The sequence below is a fragment of the Beta vulgaris genome, chromosome 9 (genome assembly GCF_026745355.1).
Source record: "Beta vulgaris subsp. vulgaris cultivar EL10 chromosome 9, EL10.2, whole genome shotgun sequence".
Taxonomy (NCBI): Eukaryota; Viridiplantae; Streptophyta; class Magnoliopsida; order Caryophyllales; family Amaranthaceae; genus Beta; species Beta vulgaris.
In genome coordinates, this window is record NC_079210.1 from 13,817,353 (window position 1) to 13,838,582 (window position 21,230).

At 38.2% G+C, this 21,230-nt stretch overlaps 1 protein-coding gene and 2 long non-coding RNA genes across 3 annotated transcripts; all 3 read right to left on the minus strand.

Moving 5' to 3' along the window:
- Nucleotides 1-2,107: 2,107 nt before the first annotated feature.
- On the minus strand, nucleotides 2,108-2,921 carry LOC104883244 (uncharacterized). The gene is made up of 2 exons (XM_048637277.1): nucleotides 2,906-2,921; nucleotides 2,108-2,649 (listed from the first exon to the last, which is right to left on the minus strand). The coding sequence occupies exons 1-2, from the start codon at nucleotides 2,919-2,921 to the stop codon at nucleotides 2,108-2,110; spliced, it is 558 nt and encodes a 185-aa protein (XP_048493234.1).
- A 51-nt stretch (nucleotides 2,922-2,972) lies between these two features.
- Nucleotides 2,973-5,026, minus strand: LOC125493448 (uncharacterized). The gene is made up of 2 exons (XR_008967756.1): nucleotides 4,620-5,026; nucleotides 2,973-3,813 (listed from the first exon to the last, which is right to left on the minus strand). It is a non-coding gene; the product is annotated as an uncharacterized LOC125493448 (long non-coding RNA).
- Nucleotides 5,027-5,882: 856 nt separating this feature from the next.
- On the minus strand, nucleotides 5,883-6,740 carry LOC125493335 (uncharacterized). The gene is made up of 2 exons (XR_007269879.2): nucleotides 6,607-6,740; nucleotides 5,883-6,037 (listed from the first exon to the last, which is right to left on the minus strand). It is a non-coding gene; the product is annotated as an uncharacterized LOC125493335 (long non-coding RNA).
- Between the last annotated feature and the right edge of the window lie 14,490 nt (nucleotides 6,741-21,230).

Below are 21,230 nucleotides of genomic sequence, written 5' to 3' on the forward strand. Positions count from 1 at the left end.
ATATTTTTTAATATATTGTTGCGGTCCTACGTGGAAACCGCAGCAATATTAGCTGGCCAGGGCCCCACATTTTTTTCAAAATGTATCCGTTGAACAATATTGCTGCGGTTTAGGGCGGGAACCGCAGCAATATTGTTATTTTCTGTTTTTTCTTTTCTTTTTGCGTGTTATATTGTTGCGTATAAGTAAAACCGCAGCAATATCACCGCAGCAAATAACATTTATTCTACTAGTGATCCTCAACTCTTCTCACCGAACACATAAATAAGGGCCATCCCTTGTCTACGTAGTCTATCTTAGCCATGTACTTTCCAAGCCAATCCATCCCCAAAATAACGTCTAGGTTTGATAAGTTAAACTCTATCAGATTAGAAGGAAAGAAATCCTCCCCTATTTTCAGTGGCACTTTTAGAAATCTTTTAGAGCAATTAACAGTCTCCCCAGACGGAATAACTATAGGCATAGAAATCGACTCGGACTCGATCAATGCTAAAGTTCTAACAGTTGAATGGGAAATAAATGACAATGATGCTCCAGAATCAAACAATACTTTAACAGGAGTGGAGTTGATAGAAAATGTACCCGTGACGACATCTCTACAAGCCTCTTCTTCTCTAGTCGTCATCATGTACAGCTTCCTCTTGCCCTTATCTTAGGAATTGGTTGCATTGTATCCATTAGAGATCTAATTGTTGGTGTTGGTTGAAGGCTTGGAGTAGTTAGAATTCCCATTGTAAGCACTTACCCCATTTCCATTCCCGTGTCCATTACGGGGCTTGTCCCCATAATTCCCCTTCTTTTGGCCATTGGGGTTCAGTTTGTTTTTCGAGTAGCACTCGTATGCTCTATGTCCCATTTTCTCGCATTCTCGACATTCGACCTTATTACCTTCACAGTCCTTACCAGGATGGTTGTTAGGGCACTTTTTACACCTATACACACGCTCAGGTCTGCGGTTGTTGGCGTTGTTATTGCGGTTATTGTTGTTGGGATTGGAGTTGTTGTTATTGGGTCCCTTACTGAAATTCCTTTGAGGGTTTTGATGGTTTTGGTTCCTATTATGCTTTCTCAAACTTTTGGCCCTCAGGGTTTGAATTATCTTTGCGTTTCTCACCAAGCTTACCCCCTTCCTCTCTCTTCTTGATGGCATAAAGATGAGCAGCTTTGCTAAACACGTGATCTAAAGAGGTGAATGTATCTCCCCCAGTCTTCCTTCCAGGTCAAGGGTAAGTCCTAGCTCGAGGCTTTAGCCTCCTCAGTAGGGGCAATCTCCGGGGCAAATCTCATCAGCTCAATGAACTTCCGGTAATACTCCTCCACAGACAGGGCCCCTTGCTCTAACATCATAAATTCCCGGACTTTCTGCTTCTTAAGATATGGAGGGTAATATTTGTCTCTCAAGGCCTTTTTGAAGGTTTCCCACCTAAAACCAGGTTGACTCATAAGGTTGTCCTTAGCTTGGGTCCACCAGAAATGGGCATCTCCCTGTAGGTAGTAGCTAGCTAAGGGCACGGTTTTCTCATCAGGGCAGGATAGGGTGAAGAAAAGTTTGTCGAATTCCCCAACCCAGTTTTCTAATTCCTCATGTCCCCCTTTCCTGTTCAGTATAGGTGGGTTTCTACGGGCAACCTTCTCAGATAAATCCCCATCACGGTTGTGACCTTGGGCTAGGTTGGCAATGATTTGTACCAGGTCACGTATCGATTTCTCGATATTGAGAGAGGTTTCCAGAGCTCCTCCCGTTCGAACCATTCTGCGCTGAAATTAACGTAATAGCTATTTCAGTGACTTACACATAATCTTTAACTCATTTAACGATACACATTGTGCATATAACCAGTTATTGCGAACAAATATCAAGTCTTTGCTGACTTGCACTACAATCATCTTAAATAATATGCCACAATCAATAATAAAGAATAACACCATGTACTATTATTGAAAATGGAAATGTAATGTTTGTAAAGAAATACCATATATATATAAATAACCAAGTAATGCTACTCACTATTCGGCATGCAAGCCTTATTAACACTGAAATAAACAAATGAATAAATACGACAAAAATAAAACAAAAGTCCTAATCCTAAATATATGACCAGAGGAATTATGGACTATGGCGGCGAGCTTCATCCTCTGATTCAAAATCCTCTATCACTCCTTCCACGTCGATTTCATCTGCATTAGGTTTGTCGTCCTCAATGGGTATGTCTTCCAGTAGGTGTTCTTCGCCCTCCATGGGTTCTTCTTCCTCAATGGGACCATCTTCCTCAATGGGATCCTCTTCCTCAACAGGATCTTCTTCCTCAACAGGTTCTCCTTCCTCAACAGGTTCCTCTTCCTCAACAGGTATATCTTCTAGTGGGGGTGGTTCATCATCCTCATTTTCCTCATCTAATACCGGTGCAGCCTGATCCCCGTCAACTACTACGATAAAAGTCCTATTGTTCCTCTCATCATCGGAGATGTAGGTGATGGTTCTAAGGTTCTGGTAGCTCTCAGGTACTAGCTCGTCTTCAAACGCTTGGTATCTTGGCCTCTTTGCAACTCTAGGTGGCGTTTGTGGTTCAGGTTTGACCCTTGGGTTCTCAGAACTCCCATCTACGGCCCTAGTTCCCGAACTTTCCCCCACATAATAGGTTCTTCGGGCTGATGGTGATGAAGTAGAAGGGTTTTGACCTCTTGTTTAACGAAGCCTCCACTCATTCTCGCAGTATTTGAGGTCAACTAGGAAATGTTTTTCAGTAGGAAGGTTTTGGTGCCAGTAGGTATGCTTTTCTCTGTTAAAATTCCCCTCTTAATTCGGTCCACATATGTTACAGCCCGCACTTCCGAGCTGCTAGCTAATCATACTTAACATTCATAAAACTCAATTAATACTTAATAACCTCGAATTAATATTTACTCGCAGCGGAAAACATAACTATTAAACGATCCTGGAACTGTGGGTCAGGGCCCACAACACATCATCCTCAATAACCAAATAACAGATTACATAATATCTTACTCAAATCCCAAATATATATAATACTTAAATATCAAATGAGAACTTAATATTCAACAACTTATATTTTAAATCTAACTTCGAATCACTAATATATTTACAACTTTATCACCAATTCTTATTTTCTGATCCACTATGAGCTCCCAATACAAACCTGCAAATTAAAGAAGAAAATACAAAACAAAAACAAAACTAAAATGAGCGAAAAACTCAGTAACTTTACTTCAGCCCGTCAAAACGGTTTTGGTTCGTAAACATTTTCATATCAGAAACAAAGTTGGTAATTGTTCGGAAATGATTCATCTTTTTAATATATCGCTGGCATAGCTTAATCACATTACATAAATCGCTGGCAAGTACAGGCTTATAACATAACTTAACATAATATTCGACCTTATCTAGTCTTAACTCATATACGAATCATTTTACTCCACCCGTACCTTGCCCACTCTTCATCTCAGTTCATAAACTAAGCCAGCTAATACCATTTCGAAAACATTTTCTCATTATCATACTCAAATCACATTTCTAGAATACTTTATAGTTTCCGAACAATTCCAATAATATAACAAAGTATTATTCTTTCATAACCATCAAATATCAATTCACAATTAACTTATAAATATGCATCTATAACCATGGCCATGACTATAAGCAATGTATGATATTGAAAACACAATACAACATGGGTATGTAAATTCATTTTGCTGAACATAAAGGTTACCTCAAATGCAAATCAATTCTCACATACAACTTCTTCTAAGCTTCCAAGACTCTTTCGCCTTCACAGATTAATACCCACAATCCACCTTAATAAGAATTACAATATAATCAATATATTACTCATTTTACTCTTAACATAAAAACCAATCCTTCGACTTTTATTATTATTATTATTATTATTATTATTATTATTATTATTATTATTATTATTATTATTATTATTATTATTATTATTATTAGAGCTAATTATCTAAACAACTAATCCTTTAACAACATAACTTGCATCAATCTGCTCAATTCTCATTCTATTAAATTTGAAAGGAAATACCCATCTGATCACATCTCCAATTTAAACAAGATAGGCCCTCATACTTCATCATTTCTCTAACTCTCTGATTATTGCTATTATACTAGAAATTGCATCCCAAACAAATATATGAGTTCTTCCTGTACAAAACGAGTGATGACAATAAGAAATCAAAAGAAAGTTCTGAAACACCAACATAAATTACAAACTTAGTTCTTCCTTTTGCACAGAAGAGGTGAAAATAATTTAACTTACACCTTAGATCAATGTATAAATATATGAAACTGAGCATCCAACATTATCATAGAAAACAAAGATAACCCATCCAATTCACCAAAGAATTTCATAAACTAATCTTAAGAAACAAAAATACAGATTTTGAGCTTTAACCCATCGTTTAGAGTGAAAAGGTTCAATCTTTAAAATTTAAAAATGCTCACCATAATTTAATTTCTGCCAATCAAAGACAAAAATTCAGAATTGAACTAATTACCAAAAGGTTTGTCACAAACTAAACCAATTTATACCACAACATGAATTCTTGGAACAAAAACATAGAAGGAGAGATGAGAGTTAATTTTATACCTTCACAAAGAATCCCTTAATTGAAACTCAACAACAATCTACGAATAAGGAGCAGCAGCAACAACAACATACCGGCAGCACAGAACAGAGGAGAGAGAAAATTCGCCAGCATCATTAACGAAGCAGGTGATGCAATGACGGCGGCAGCTCGTCGGCAAGAAACATCAACAATAGCAGCACCGAACAGAAGCAGAGGAAAGAGAAAGACAGAACGGCAGGGAGGCAACAACCACCGTACAACACGAATCAACAATAGAACAAAAGGAGAGAGAAATTCCGGCAACACTAGGCGCAAGAACGACGACAATAACGCCGGCAGAGGAGTTTAAAAATCGATTGTAACCAGAGGAAGGAGAAGCACCGTGAGTGAGTGAGAGAAGAAATGAAATTGGGGTTTAGGGCTTCCTTTATTTGTTTGAAGGATTTTGGGAATTTGACAACAAGGCTATAAGGTGGCAACTCCTACATATGCCACGAGAGATGACAAAATGAATAGAATTATTCTTCTCTTCTTTTTTTTTTTCGAAAATCTATCTTGAACTCAAATTACATTTAGGTACTAAAATTCACCTTTTCTAATATGTTTTTTTTTTCTATAATTTAACATACAATTATTGTAATAAAATACAATTATCTTTTTAATGAAACCTGCTTAAAAATACGGCTATTACAATCTACCACCCTTAAAATAAATTTCGTCCTCGAAATTTAAAACTTAAAACTTTAGATCATTTCAAAATGAATACATTACATAAAACATTTCGCAGAAATTTCCTCAGAACTCATAATAAACTATAACATCTCAAAAGAAAAAAAAAATTCTAACTTTCTGCTATCTCAATCAATATAATTCGAACTTTTTCTTATAACCACTCAAATCTAAAACCCAATAGACTTTTCACTTTTTGCAAATTTCCCAACACTCAACCTTTAATTTCTCATTTTCTAATTCCTCAATTTTCAACTAACTAATAACCCAATCAATTTCAATCATTCCCAAATATCTTCCTTAACCTCATATGCCATGATATGAAGATCACGACAACTCTAAAACGACCATGCTCTGATACCACCTGTAACAGCCCGCACTTCCGAGCTGCTAGCTAATCATACTTAACATTCATAAAACTCAATTAATACTTAATAACCTCGAATTAATATTTACTCGCAGCGGAAAACATAACTATTAAACGATCCTGGAACTGTGGGTCAGGGCCCACAACACATCATCCTCAATAACCAAATAACAGATTACATAATACCTTACTCAAATCCCAAATATATATAATACTTAAATATCAAATGAGAACTTAATATTCAACAACTTATATTTTAAATCTAACTTCGAATCACTAATATATTTACAACTTTATCACCAATTCTTTATTTCTGATCCACTATGAGCTCCCAATACAAACCTGCAAATTAAAGAAGAAAATACAAAACAAAAACAAAACTAAAATGAGCGAAAAACTCAGTAACTTTACTTCAGCCCGTCAAAACGGTTTTGGTTCGTAAACATTTTCATATCAGAAACAAAGTTGGTAATTGTTCGGAAATGATTCATCTTTTTAATATATCGCTGGCATAGCTTAATCACATTACATAAATCGCTGGCAAGTACAGGCTTATAACATAACTTAACATAATATTCGACCTTATCTAGTCTTAACTCATATACGAATCATTTTACTCCTCCTGTACCTTGCCCACTCTTCATCTCAGTTCATAAACTAAGCTAGCTAAAACCATTTCGAAAACATTTTCTCATTATCATACTCAAATCACATTTCTAGAATACTTTATAGTTTCCGAACAATTCCAATAATATAACAAAGTATTATTCTTTCATAACCATCAAATATCAATTCACAATTAACTTATAAATATGCATCTATAACCATGGCCATGACTATAAGCAATGTATGATATTAAAACACAATACAACATGGGTATGTAAATTCATTTTGCTGAACATAAAGGTTACCTCAAATGCAAATCAATTCTCACATACAACTTCTTCTAAGCTTCCAAGACTCTTTCGCCTTCACAGATTAATACCCACAATCCACCTTAATAAGAATTACAATATAATCAATATATTACTCATTTTACTCTTAACATAAAAACCAATCCTTCGACTTTTATTATTATTATTATTATTATTATTATTATTATTATTATTATTATTATTATTATTATTATTATTATTATTATTAGAGCTAATTATCTAAACAACTAATCCTTTAACAACATAACCTGCATCAATCTGCTCAATTCTCATTCTATTAAATTTGAAAGGAAATACCCATCTGATCACATCTCCAATTTAAACAAGATAGGCCCTCATACTTCATCATTTCTCTAACTCTCTGATTATTGCTATTATACTAAAAATTGCATCCCAAACAAATATATGAGTTCTTCCTGTACAAAACGAGTGATGACAATAAGAAATCAAAAGAAAGTTCTGAAACACCAACATAAATTACAAACTTAGTTCTTCCTTTTGCACAGAAGAGGTGAAAATAATTTAACTTACACCTTAGATCAATGTATGAAATATATGAAACTGAGCATCCAACATTATCATAGAAAACAAAGATAACCCATCCAATTCACCAAAGAATTTCATAAACTAATCTTAAGAAACAAAAATACAGATTTTGAGCTTTAACCCATCGTTTAGAGTGAAAAGGTTCAATCTTTAAAATTTAAAAATGCTCACCATAATTTAATTTCTGCCAATCAAAGACAAAAATTCAGAATTGAACTAATTACCAAAAGGTTTGTCACAAAATAAACCAATTTATACCACAACATGAATTCTTGGAACAAAAACATAGAAGGAGAGATGAGAGTTAATTTTATACCTTCACAAAGAATCTCTTAATTGAAGCTTAACAACAATCTACGAATAAGGAGCAGCAGCAACAACAACATACCGGCAGCACAGAACAGAGGAGAGAGAAAATTCGCCAGCATCATTAACGAAGCAGGTGATGCAATGACGGCGGCAGCTCGCCGGCAAGAAACATCAACAATAGCAGCACCGAACAGAAGCAGAGGAAAGAGAAAGACAGAACGGCGGGGAGGCAACAACCACCGTACAACACGAATCAACAATAGAACAAAAGGAGAGAGAAATTCCGGCAACACTAGGCGCAAGAACGACGACAATAACGCCGGCAGAGGAGTTTAAAAACCGATTGTAACCTGAGGAAGGAGAAGCACCGTGAGTGAGTGAGAGAAGAAATGAAATTGGGGTTTAGGGCTTCCTTTATTTGTTTGAAGGATTTTGGGAATTTGACAACAAGGCTATAAGGTGGCAACTCCTACATATGCCACGAGAGATGACAAAATGAATAGAATTATTCTTCTCTTTTTTCTTTTTTTTTTTCGAAAATCTATCTTGAACTCAAATTACATTTAGGTACTAAAATTCACCTTTTCTAATATGTTTTTTTTCTATAATTTAACATACAATTATTGTAATAAAATACAATTATCTTTTTAATGAAACCTGCTTAAAAATACGGCTATTACAACATATCTCTATACCTACGATGAACGAATCGATAAGGCTCTATGTCTGCGACATACCGAAGCATAAAATGTATCATAGAACACTCAGACCTTAACCACTGCTCCCCTTGCATGATTCTATAATCCATGGCAGCCTTCATCTTAAAAGCCCAAACATCCCAATCCTCCCCTACTGGTTGTTTCATCAGATAATCTTTAGAACCTATGTCGAAAACCATCTGCGAAAATAAAGAAAATAAAATAGTCTAAGCTTTTGTATATAATAGGGTTGAAAAACATACATTATATATATAATGTTTAGGAGCTAAAATGCTCATCTTAACTTTGAAATTCACATGTAGGATTAAGATCGTTTTGATCAATGAAGTAATTTCATACTAAAATAAGTTTTTAGTCCAACATCATCTTAGACCTATCCTTGTACACTCTCTTAATCTAGTCATATTTGAAGATTTCAAGAATCTTTCACAATTTCAATTAAACAAACAATCAACACATACGAGTTCAATGCACGAAATGAATATGCAGCTGAAATCATTCCTATGACTTAATGCACATAACATGATCTATATGATCCTATCCCATACTACCCATTTTGAAATGGTTTAAAAACGTCTTTGAAAATAGGAGCTTCTGACTCTGAATCTAGTTTTGTAACACCCTCCAAAATCCATACATGTCTACAGCTACGTCGCATCGACTTTGGGATTGTTACCGCCGCGATGAAACGCAAGGCATAAATAGAAAAACGGTAACTCAAATCATTGTCTCAAAACTAAAATGCGGCAAAATCAAAAATATAATACAACTCGGGAATCCTCGACGACCCCTTTTATTCAAACCACAAATCATTTATGTAAGTCCTATAAAATCCAATAGTACTTAATTCAAAATGCTTAAATTCAAAACTAAAGACTAGCCCTCGTATGCTAGATATCATGCAACAGCACCAACACACCTAGTCTGCTCCCCATTGTAGCATCAATGGTTCATCACAGGTCAACAAACACATAATAACACACAATCAGCTATGCTGAGTATGTAATGAACCAATGAATACATATAAGCATAAATGATGCACACATGAACAATCTTAAGCCTGATACTACATTATGTTACATCCTTTAATCTTTATTTATTTGGCATCGAACGGGCACCATCATCTGACTAGAATCATACGGGCTACTGAATCCTTGGTCTATTAGATGAAATGCAAATACGGTTTTGTTCCGTCTCACACCCATCACCTTAGTATGCATAACCCCCAAGATCGAACGAAACCTTCCGCCTACTTGAGTTATCAAAAATATAAGGACACTACTGTCGTCACAGTAGGCCTGTGTAGGAGTGTAGGATAAGTCCCACACTCCCCCCATTGTTCATCACTTGTAGGGAGTCCAGCTACAAGTTATTGCCATAATTCACTTCAATACTGTCCATTCATTTCATAACCACATAGAGTCATTTACATGTTCTCTTAGTTACAATGCTCAAATCGTATCTCTTGTAACACACCTGTTACATTATGGACCAGATTAATAATGCTCATATTTATACTACGATAGTATTAAGCATTCTAATGCAACATATCCATTTCAAATTACAAATGTTTAACCAAAAAATCTCAACAATCAAACGTTCCCTATCATTCTTCTAGGTTCCAATAGAATAGATTGCAACCTAATCATGATACTAGTACTTGGGATTAAACTGGTACGCGTACGTACCTTGTAACGGAGAATTTTCGCTGTCTTAATCGAACGTTCCGCTTATGAAATTGGGACCTAAACCGTTAAATAAAAACTTTAGTGCTACGTCCTTGATAACATTATCAACTAATACATAACTAAGACTATAACGATCTAGTAATTCGAAATAAATGATAGCTAAACTCCTTGTTCATGAACTTTCGTTACTTTTGTATTCTAATGAGTTTAGCGTCTTTTAGGAGTCAAAGTTAGTGAGCAAACTAAACTTAGTTAGTGTAATTAGTCCACTACTTTTACCCAACCAATCAAGCCAAGTGTCCAACCACGTCTTATGTCCAAAAATCTTAAGTCCAATCCAGTCTTATGTCCAAAAGTCAGGTCTTATGTCCAAAAGTCATCTTATGTCCAAAAGTCTGGTTCGCATAACATGATGGTACCTCCAACTAACAACAGTAATATAATTTGTTCTTCTTCCCATCTTACTTAATTATAACCAGATTCTCAACTAAAATCAGAATAATAAATTAAAACTAATTATACAGTCTAATTGATTACTAATTAACTAATTACAACTTAATGTAATTATGAAAACAAAAAAATATAATTAAACTAATATAATATGTACATATTAGGTTTATACCGCTAAATCTCGCCGGCAAAAGAACTCCGGCGACCGACCTCCGGAACCGAAACCCTCGCGCACGTCACTTCGCTCCACCACAGCAGCGACGCACGATGAACCACACCCTCACGGCCCGCACACAGCCAGACCACGTCGAAGGCTCGCTCGTCGCACTTCGCGCAGCACTTTGTCCGTCGCTCGCTCGTCTCGCACAAACCTTCTTGCGACTTCGCACAAACCCAGATTCGTCATGCAACCTTGCCGCAAACGCTCGCGCAACACCAGTACAACCTTTGAACACTCGTCGCACTCCCTCGAAGCCTCGCGTCGCACAACACAGTCTAGTCCGACACTCGCGTCACACACGCGAGCCTCGCACAACACTCGAACGCGAACGAATGCTCGCACTCCCTCACTCGAACCTTTGGACACCACACACAATAAATCTCGCACACCAAATGTAACATCCCGTCTAAATCAAAGAAGAGTGAAAATTTATAGTAAAGAAAATGATACATAGAATGGCAGGGGAAACACCAAATAGGACGGAGGTGCTACTCTATGGAGTAGAATATGAAACTATAAATAGGTAAAGCCTTCAAAGACATTAATCAAACTCCAAGTCACATATATATAAAAAGGGAAAATGAGGTCCCATACCCTCATTCCAACAAGTCTCAAAACATAACATAGTTTCCAAAAGAACCCTCCATCATAGAGAAAATCCAAACCAAAAGACAGCTAAAACCGTAGTTCAAAATACATGACAAACAAAGAGGTAGCTACTTAAAACCGACTAAGTAACTAGTCCTAATTCTAGCTTCGAAGTGCTCATCCACTATAACAAGCACCACTTCCTTGCTCACATGGTTATAACGCACAACCCCGGTCCAAACCGTGACAATTGTAAACAGCATCACCATCTGCACAATATTTCAACAACTTCCACAATCAGTGGGGAGTAACTAGCAGTTCTCCCAGCTCAATAGAAACAGATAAGGAACTTAAATAATTAGAAACAACACCAGAGAATACAATATCAAGATACCATACTCACTACGAGGTACAATCGATCATAATAACAATTAAGACACCCCACTTGATTTTGATTGAATTTCGGGAAGGTATATGTCATTTTTAGAAGTACTAACTACGGTAAAATGATTGAATTTTTAAATATGTATTTATTCCTTGGTTGTTTTGCAAGGTTTATGCGAATTCCACACCACGTTTGAGGAACTTCACCAAAGAAGAAATTGATGAAGTTCGGGATAAGTTGGTGTCCCACATTACCGATGATTGCATAGGATGAGATTTAGCTCGAATGTACTAGTTTCTATCAATCCTATGTACACTTTTTACATTATTAAATATATATGAAGTTAATTATTACCTTTCTCCACTTGTCATATATTATCGTATTTTAATTTGCGCTTTTTTTTTGTCCAAGGGAGGTTTTGGGTGGGGGTGGGTGGTGGGGGTGGGGTGGGCTGTGGATGGGGGTGCAGGGGTGTGGTAGGGGGTGTGCAGGGGTGGGCTGGGAGGGGGCAGTGGGGTGGGGTGGGCTGTGGAGGGGTGTGGCAGGGGGTGGGGGCTGGGCAGAGGTAGGGGTGGGGGCTGGGGGTGGGCAGTGGGTGGGGGCTGGGGGTGGGCAGTGGGGTGGGCTGGTGGGTGGGGGTGGGGGTGGGTAGTGGGTGGGGAGAGGGGTGGGCTGGTGGGTGGGGGCTAGGGGTGGGCAGTGGGGTGGGCTGGTGGGTGGGGGCTAGGGGTGGGCAGTGGGTGGGGGGTGGGTGCAGAGGTGCTGTATGCAGGTCTGGATGTGTGCAGATGCAGGTGCAGAATTAAAAAAAGAAAAAAAAATAATAGGAGAAGGGATGCGCTAGTTCTAAAAAGCGCAGCCCTTCTTTCATAAAAGGGCTGCGCTTTTTAGAACAAGCGCAACCCTTCTTACATGAAGGGCTGCGCTTTTTGTAAACTAGCGCAGCCCTTTTAGCTTATAAAGGCTGCGCTTTTTAGTAAAAAGCGCAGCCCTTCCTTGTGAAGGGTTGCGCCTGACTAGCGCAGCCCTACTTGAAAACTGAAGGGCTGCTATTGAAAGGGCTGCTGTCAAAAAGCGCAGCCCTACATGCCATTTTCAGCGCAGCCCTTCTGCTTTTTTCCACTAGTGACAAGAAATCCCCGTAAACCATGCAACAAATGCGGTCAACAAGCTCAAACACAACAGACCATGCCGCCTATGAGTAGACTTATTGGACCATGCCGTCCAAGGCCTACGTTGCTTATTCGAGGAACCATACCGCCCTTTTCAAATAGCCTGCATATTCGAGGAACCATACCGCCCTTTTCGAATAGCTAAATTTTACAGATCATACCACCTGTAGTGAACCTATGGACCATACCGCCCAAGGTTAGTAACCAAAATCCTAGGACCATACCGCCCTTAGGATGATCAAACACAAATTCCTAGGACCATGCCGCCCTTAGGACAATCAACTCAAGTTCCTAGAACCATACCGTTCTTAGGATCACCTACTCGAGACCTCTAGAACCATACCGTTCCTAGAATCACACTACTCAACAACGTACAAGTATACACATCAAGGTATACGCCAACTAATCCAAATCCAACTTTCAATGTATATATAACAAGTTATAAGAGCAAATCAAAACAATCTTACCCATCAAGGTTCCACCATGAGCCTACATAGCCAAACACAAGTAACCGACCCATTTCAAGGCAAATAACCAAAAGCTACCCAACACAATTGGGCACATACCCTTAATGTAACACTTAAACCAACAAAAGCTTACTCAAACATCCTTAGTATACATACCTAAGACCAACCAAGCAAAGATACATAAGCTGCAAACCAAAAAGGAATTTAAAACACAGCAGAACAACCCAAGGGACAGACCCCTCGTCGCGGTTTGCAACATCCTGCCATCGCGATTCTCGATGAGGCTTGCGAGTCGCGAGCAGCTACTGTTGTGGCCTGCGAGCTTCGCTCGTACGCCCACCAAAAATCCCACGAAACTTGCACTAGCCTCCTACGTCCACTCCAACTCAACCCACGCCAACACACAACACCAAACACCCTCACATGTGTCAAAACTTCACCAATAACAACAACAACTCCAATCCAAGGCAAAATCAAAGAGAACCAATCAAATAAATTCAACCACACAACCAAAAAGAAAACAACTAATTGACAAGTCCTATCAATAAGATCATAGTAGCAATCCAAAACATGAAAACAACACCAACAACCATAGAATCCACATGAAAATTTAATCATACAATCCTCTAAGTTCCACCTAGCATGATACTATGTTCTCTAACGTAATTCTAACAACCTAAGTTCAAAATCTATACTCTACCGAACTAGGATAACGCTAGTTACCTTTTTTTGCAGATAAATTTAGTAGATAGTCTCAAATGTAATCTAAACACCTTTTGGAATATCACCACCTTCGACTCCTACGAACACAATGCAATGATCTCGACACGTGCTTGAAAACCAGTGCAAAAATAGCTTGAAACCAAGAAATGTGGACTGATTTTTGTGAGAAAATAGTGAAAGAAGAACCAAGACTTTTCCTCTCCCATCTCTTTGGTTTAGGCGTGTGAAAATGAAGTGACAAGGGGGACAATTTTCTGATTCTATTTTCAGAAAAATGAAGGTGAAAAGATGGAGATTAAAATGTGCATTAAGGGAGGTATATGAAGGGATAATCTCTTGATTATCATAATGTTACAAGAGTTCAATAAAGCTGTCCAAAGACTCTTCGTATACCATAAATAAAAATCAGAAATTTCGGACCTCCAAATACACATAATACAATGTACGAAAGAAACACTAGTATAATGTACATTTCAGGCACCAAGTAAAATCGTTCAAAAATAATATATATATATATATATAAGTAAGTATTTTTCAAAATTGAAAATTATAATTAGTAATGTAATACAAATACGCACACACTATACTATCACATTTTATACTCGGCACGGACACAAGCACTACATTGTCCGTTTCGTATAAATAACGCAGATACAAACATTATACGACTAACAACAATGCCACACGAAATAAACACATTATAAACACATTGAACAATACCGATTAAAATAATGTAGATGTAAATATATATATATATTTATACTTTCTGAAAATATATTAGTGAAATATAATTTAACACTCCAATAATAATAATTAACGCGCGAAAATTTCAGAGAAATTTCGGGGTGTTACACCAAACCTCGTCTCCGTCGACGAGATTCCGAGGAGATAGCGAGGGAGAAAGACAGGATTTGTGAGAGAGAGAAAAAGGACGGTTGAGAGAGAAGAGGGAGAATGACGGATGAGGAAGGAGAGAGAGAATGAAAGTTAGGGTTTTCTTTTTCTGATTTTTCCCTTCTTCTTTTCCTTTTATACTCCCCTAATTAAAAAGTGGCAACCCTAGGTCAAGTGAATTCGATTTAACCTTTTATAAACTCCAAAATTTACTAAACCTCATATTATTATTATTCTATTCTTATTATTTTGTAAATAATACTAAAATACCTTTTTATTAACTTCTTTATATTTTCTTAATTATTACAAAATAACTCCAAAATACGGAGTATTAAAGGCTTCCCCCCTTAAAGGAAGTTTCGTCCCGAAACATTGAGGTAGCCAGTCTTAACGACGATCTTTTGCACTTCTAAGTCCCAAAATTTCACAAGCGTTTTCTAACGTTCGCACAACAGATAAGCAGTAAATACACATAACTAACATAATTAACATACTTTAGGGTGAAAGCGCGAAATTCTATCGCATTCTTCCCCCATTAAAAGAAAAGTTACGTCCCCATAACTCACGTACCTCTTGAAAAAGCTCAGGGTACTTCAGACGCATCGCATCTTCGGCTTCCCAGGTGGCTTCCTCGGTATTTTGATTTCTCCACAACACTTGACAATTTTGACGTCCTTATTCCTCGTACTCCGCACTTTGCGGTCTAGGATCCGGACAAGTTTCTCCTCATAGGACAAGGTTTCATCTAACTCGACGTTTTCAGGTTCAAGGACATGTGACTCATGAGGTACGTATCTCCGGAGTTGGGATACGTAAAACACGTTATGGACCATTTCTAAGTCGTTGGGCAAATCCAGGCGATAAGCGACTTTGCCTACTCTCGCCAGTATCTCAAATGGTCCTATGAATTTAGGGCTTAGCTTCCCCTTTTTCCCGAATCGCATCACTCCTTTCATTGGGGACACCTTAAGCAATACTTTTTCCCCGACTTCGTAATTCTCATCCCTTCGCTTCTTATCCGCATAGGATTTTTGCCTGTCTGGTGCAGCCTTAATCTTTTCTTGAATGACTCGCACCTGATCCACTGTCTCCTGAATCATCTCAGGTCCTAACACCACAGTCTCACTAATGTCGTTCCAACACAAAGGGCTATGATACTTTCTCCCATACAGTGCTTCGAATGGTGCCATCTTAATACTAGCATGGTAGCTGTTGTTGTATGAGAATTCTTTGAGGTCCAAACGGTCTTCCCATGATCCCTGATATTCTAAGGCACATGCTCGCAACATGTCCTCTAAGGTCTGAATAGTTCTTTCGTTTTGACCGTCCGTAGCTGGGTGAAAAATTGTACTCATCAATAGCTCACTATTAAATGCTTCCTGGACCTTTTTCCAGAAATTCGAAAGAAATGCGAATCTCTATCTGATACTATACTCGTGGGTACTCCATGCAATCGAATGACATTTTTCACATAAGCCTTGGTTAATGCTTCCATACTCCACGTATCCTTCATATGTATAAACCTTGTTGTCTTGGTTAGTTTGTCCACTATCACCCATATGGTATTATTGCCTCCCCGACTCCTAGGTAAGGCGACAACGAAGTCCATGGATATCGAATCCCATTTCCATGTCGGAATGTCTAAAGGTTGAATCTTTTCTTGAGGTCTCTTGTGTTCACTTTTGACTTTCTGGCACGTTAGACATTTGGAAACAAACTCAGCTACTGCTCTCTTCATCCCAGGCCATTAGAACATCTTCTTGAGGTCTTTATACAACTTATCTCCCCCTGGGTGGACGGAATAAGTCGTGTAATGACCCTTACTCATTATCTATTTATGTATTGCAATCAACTAAACTAGATTAACATGTATTGAAAACCACTTTGGGTAAGTGGATGTCATTTTGGGCCGATTTCGGCTTTTCAAGCTCAAATTCTTTACTTTATCGCTTTTAGCCGCATGTAATGTCTTGGCTAGTTATTATTAGTATCTATATATGATTGCAATCAACTAGACTATATTCACATGTATTAAACCCACTTTGGGTAAGTGGATGTCATTTTGGGCCGATTTCGGCTTTTCAAGATCAAATTCTTAAATATATCGCTGTTCACCGCATGTAATGTCATGTTTCGTTCTTATTAGTATCTATATATGTATTGCAATCAACTAAACTAGCTTCACATGTATTGAAACCCACTTTGGGTAAGTGAATGTCATTTTGGGCCGATTTCGGCTTTTCAAGATCAAATTCTTTAATTTTCGCTTTTAGTTTCATGTAGTGTCATGTTTAGTTCTTATTAGTATCTATATATGTTTTGAAATCAACTAAACTAGCTTCACATGTATTGAAACCCACTTTGGGTAAGTGGATGTCATTTTGCGCCGATTTCGACTTTTCAAGCTCAAATTCTTTAATTTATCACTTTTAGCCGCATGTAATGTCATGGCTAGTTCTTGTTAGTATCTATATCACCATTAAAGTTATGTAAAGTTGGGTCACATGATGGAAGAAACCATTTTGGGTAGATGAATGTCGTTAATGGCCTAAATAAAGATTTTTGCGGGGGTGGGGGATTGTGCAAGGGGGGAGGCTGAGCATGGGGTGGGGACTATGCAAGGTAGGGGGACTGTGCAAGGGGGTGAGGGGGACTGTGCATGGGTGGGGGATTGTGCTTGGTGGGGACTATGCAGGGTAGTTGGGTAGTGGGGGAGGATTGCGCAGGGCAGTGAGAGTGAGTGCAGTGGAGTGGCAAGTGGGTGAGGTGGGTTAGTGAGGGTGTGTGAGGGAGGGGACAGTGGCAGTGGGGCTATGGGGGGAGGACTGTGCAGTGGGAGGGTGTGCAGTGTGGCAGGGCAATGGGTGAGTGAGGGGGAGTGTGGCAGGGCAGTGGGGCAGTGGGAGGGTGTGCAGTGGTGAGTGTGTGAAGGGGGAGTGAGTGTGTGTAGTGCCAGGGCAGGGAGGGGGTGGGAGTATGAGAGGGCGGGGAGGGGGTATGTGCAGTGAGTGTGGGGAGTGCAGGGGTGGTAGTGCTGGGAGGGGGGCAGTAGGCAGTGGCAGGGAGGGAGGCAGTAGGCAGTGCCAGGGAGGGAGTGAAGTGCGGGGGGGGGGGGGGGGGGGGGACTGTGCATGGCTAGTTCTCTAAGTTCATTCATTTTTTTTTTGTTTAAGTATGCGATTTTCTAATTTCTTTCATGTTCTTGTTTTATCTTTCGCGTTTATAATTTCTTTCTTGTTTTTGTTTGATCTTGCGCGTTTCTAATTTCTTTTTGTAAATATTTCAGGATTCTCAAACATGGTCCTAGATGATGTGATTGTGGAGGAAGAAAATGACGATGAATACGATAAGTCATTGGATGATGACGAGTATGATGCGGATAAGGAGGAGGATAAAGGTGAACTGGAAGATATAGCGCATGATGAGCAGAAGCGCTTGGAAGATGAGGAAATGTGCAAGGTTCAACTCCTTGAGGAGCAAGGCGATAATGCTCCCCCCCCCCCGTTGGCAACAACGCTCGGGAAGATTATCCAACTGTCTCATCGCTCAGTGTGCCACCCAAAAAAGCCGAGAAAAAGTTGCAAGTTTCAACCAAAATTCCAAGGAGTGTTGCAACAAAGAAGCGGAAAGGGAGGGGTGCGAATAAGGGTTTGAATGTTAAGACCCAAATTACCCTCGAGTATAATGATTTGGGTCAACCTTGTGGTCAGTGGCGTGTAAAGTATGGGCAACATATTGGGTTTTGTATGCGCAAACTCAACATTTTGGTGAAGTGGAAAGGTGTGCCCGAGGCAATGAAGAAATCATTATGGGAAGACACTTGTGTAAGTTAACTTTGTAACATTTAGCAAAGCATGTTCCATGTACTTAGTTTCGCGTATTCAGCAACAAGCAGTTATGACATATTTAGCTCTAATAACAACATATACGACCATTATAGGCAACTAAAAGCATTCATATACTTAGAAACCCATTTTGGGTAAGTAAAGGTCAATTTGGGCTGATTTTTGCTTTTCATGTTCCATGTACTTTATTTTTTGTATTTAGCCACATGTTAACACATATGTAACTATAAATACAACATATATAACAATTAGAGTCAAGAAAACTCATTTCACATGCTTAGAAACCCATTTTGCGTAAATGAAAGCCAAATCGGGCCGCTTTTTGCTTTTCATGTTCCATGTTCTACGTTTCACGCATTTAGCAACATGTTAGGACATATTTAGCTCTAATAAAACATATACAACCATTATAGGCAACTAAAAGCATTCATATACTTAGAAACCCATTTTGGGAACATGAAACCCATTTTGGGTAAGTAAAGGTCATTTCGGGCCGATTTTTGCTTTTCATGTTCCATGTAATTTTGTTTTTTGTATTTAACCACATGTTTTCATTGATGTATATGTATAAGAAAATTAACTCCTAGTTTATTTCTTGTTTCTATAGAATTTGTTCCATATTACTCCTAATGAAGCTAAAAAGGCGTTCTTATCCGCGGTGGCTGAAAGATTTAGAGCTTTCAAAAGCAAACTAGTTAGTGGATGGATCACGAAACGGAGAAAGAGGAATGAAAAGAGGAGGAAAATTAAAAAGGACGGGGGAGATGAAGATTCACGACAACCGGAGAGCATGCCTTTTGAGATTTGGACACATATAAAACGAGAAGATTGGGAGGCATTTGTTGCCCAAAATACTACGCTCAAGATGGTGGTAAGTATATTGTGCTTTAAGCTATATTAGAATATGCATATTTACTTTAAGTATAATTAGATGTGTTTTAAAACTAACCATGTTACCTTATAGGCTAAGCGTGAGAAACATGCACATAGTGCAAGACAGAGGAACCACTATCATCATATGGGTTCCTACACTTATGTGAGGGTGAGACAGATGTGGATTGATGACAAATTTTACCCTTCTGCGACGATGGATTCTACCTCCAACGCCACATCTATCAAAGTTGACCGTGTCGCTGATTGGTGGTGCTCCATGCATAGGCGTGATTCAGACAATAAGATGACCATTTCAGATCCGGGACCTTCAAGATAAACAATGCCATTGTAAGTATCTTCACCCCTTTTAAATTGCCCCCCCCCCCCTCCCGTTTTTTGACTCCCCCTAGTTTTCTTTTCAACCCCGCTACATATTTTGCTCCCCCGGGTTGTTTTTGCTCCCCCCGGTTTTTTTCCTCCTCCCCTAGCTTGCTGCCCCACCCCTCCCAACCTTAGACCCCCCCTCCCCCACCCCTTTAGTTGATGATGAGCGAGTTTTCTCAACTAATTTTAGTTGTTAATTTGGATTTTTGGTGTAATTTTGTTGTTAATAAATTATATGATTAACTTTTTGTAAAAAAAAAAACATTTAATGATGTGTTTATGATACCTGAATTTGATCATTTGACATGATAGATGATGATGATCAATTATTCCTAAGAGGCAATTTAAGGCTTTAATATGTTGATATAAGACAAGTTAGTTTGTCTCACACTATGACTTTGCGTATTTAATATTACATATGTTCTAAAAGTTATTATATATCATTTGAAAAATAATGTATATATGTCTATGGAATGGTACATATTCTAAAATTTTACTAGAATTGATTCATAATGTACTTGTAATCATTTATAGCACACTAAAATAATGTAGAACATGTTGAAAATAATTTAGAACATACTTCAAATAATTTAGAATATAAATTTAAAATTTTAAAACATGTACATATCAATATATGTACGTGTGTTTTTTTTTTACAAACGAATAGATGATTAAATAGCAGAGAAATAAATTACAAAAATTGGTCCATCTTTCTAGCTTTGATAGCTAGACAATGAGCCTTTTCAACTTTTTCTCTAGCAACTTTAACAATTCTAAAGGAAGAAAAACTATCTATTGTGAGCATAATATCCCTTATGATATGTTTACTATTTGAAGGTACGTTTTTGTTCCTTTTGAGCCCCTCCACCAGTTGTTTGGAGTCTGTCTAGACTTCTAAGTCTTTTATTTGATTTTTCTTACCTTCCTTTATGCCCAACAGCAGAGCCAGGGTTTCTGCTTGCTGAGGAGAGTTAGCATTTATAATTTGGCTACCTTGGGCAACTGTCCTATTCATGTGTGTAATTTCCCAACCATAAGCTGCCACTCTTGGATTGTCTTTTCTTACCTTGCTTTGCTTTCCATCTATGATATTAGTCGCATGATTGTTGTTCTCTCCAGTTTTTACTCCAAGTAAGAACATTTGGTATTGACTCCTCCCTCCGCCTATGGATTGAGCCTGTGGTAGGTTGCAGTTTTACGGCACAATTCAGCCATCGAGATTTCCAATGATTAAAAATGCCAAAAACACCACTAGGCTTAAAGCTATATTTAGGATAAAAAGCAACTTTGTTCCTTAGTAACCATATACTCCATAAAATCCCTACAAAGTCAATAAC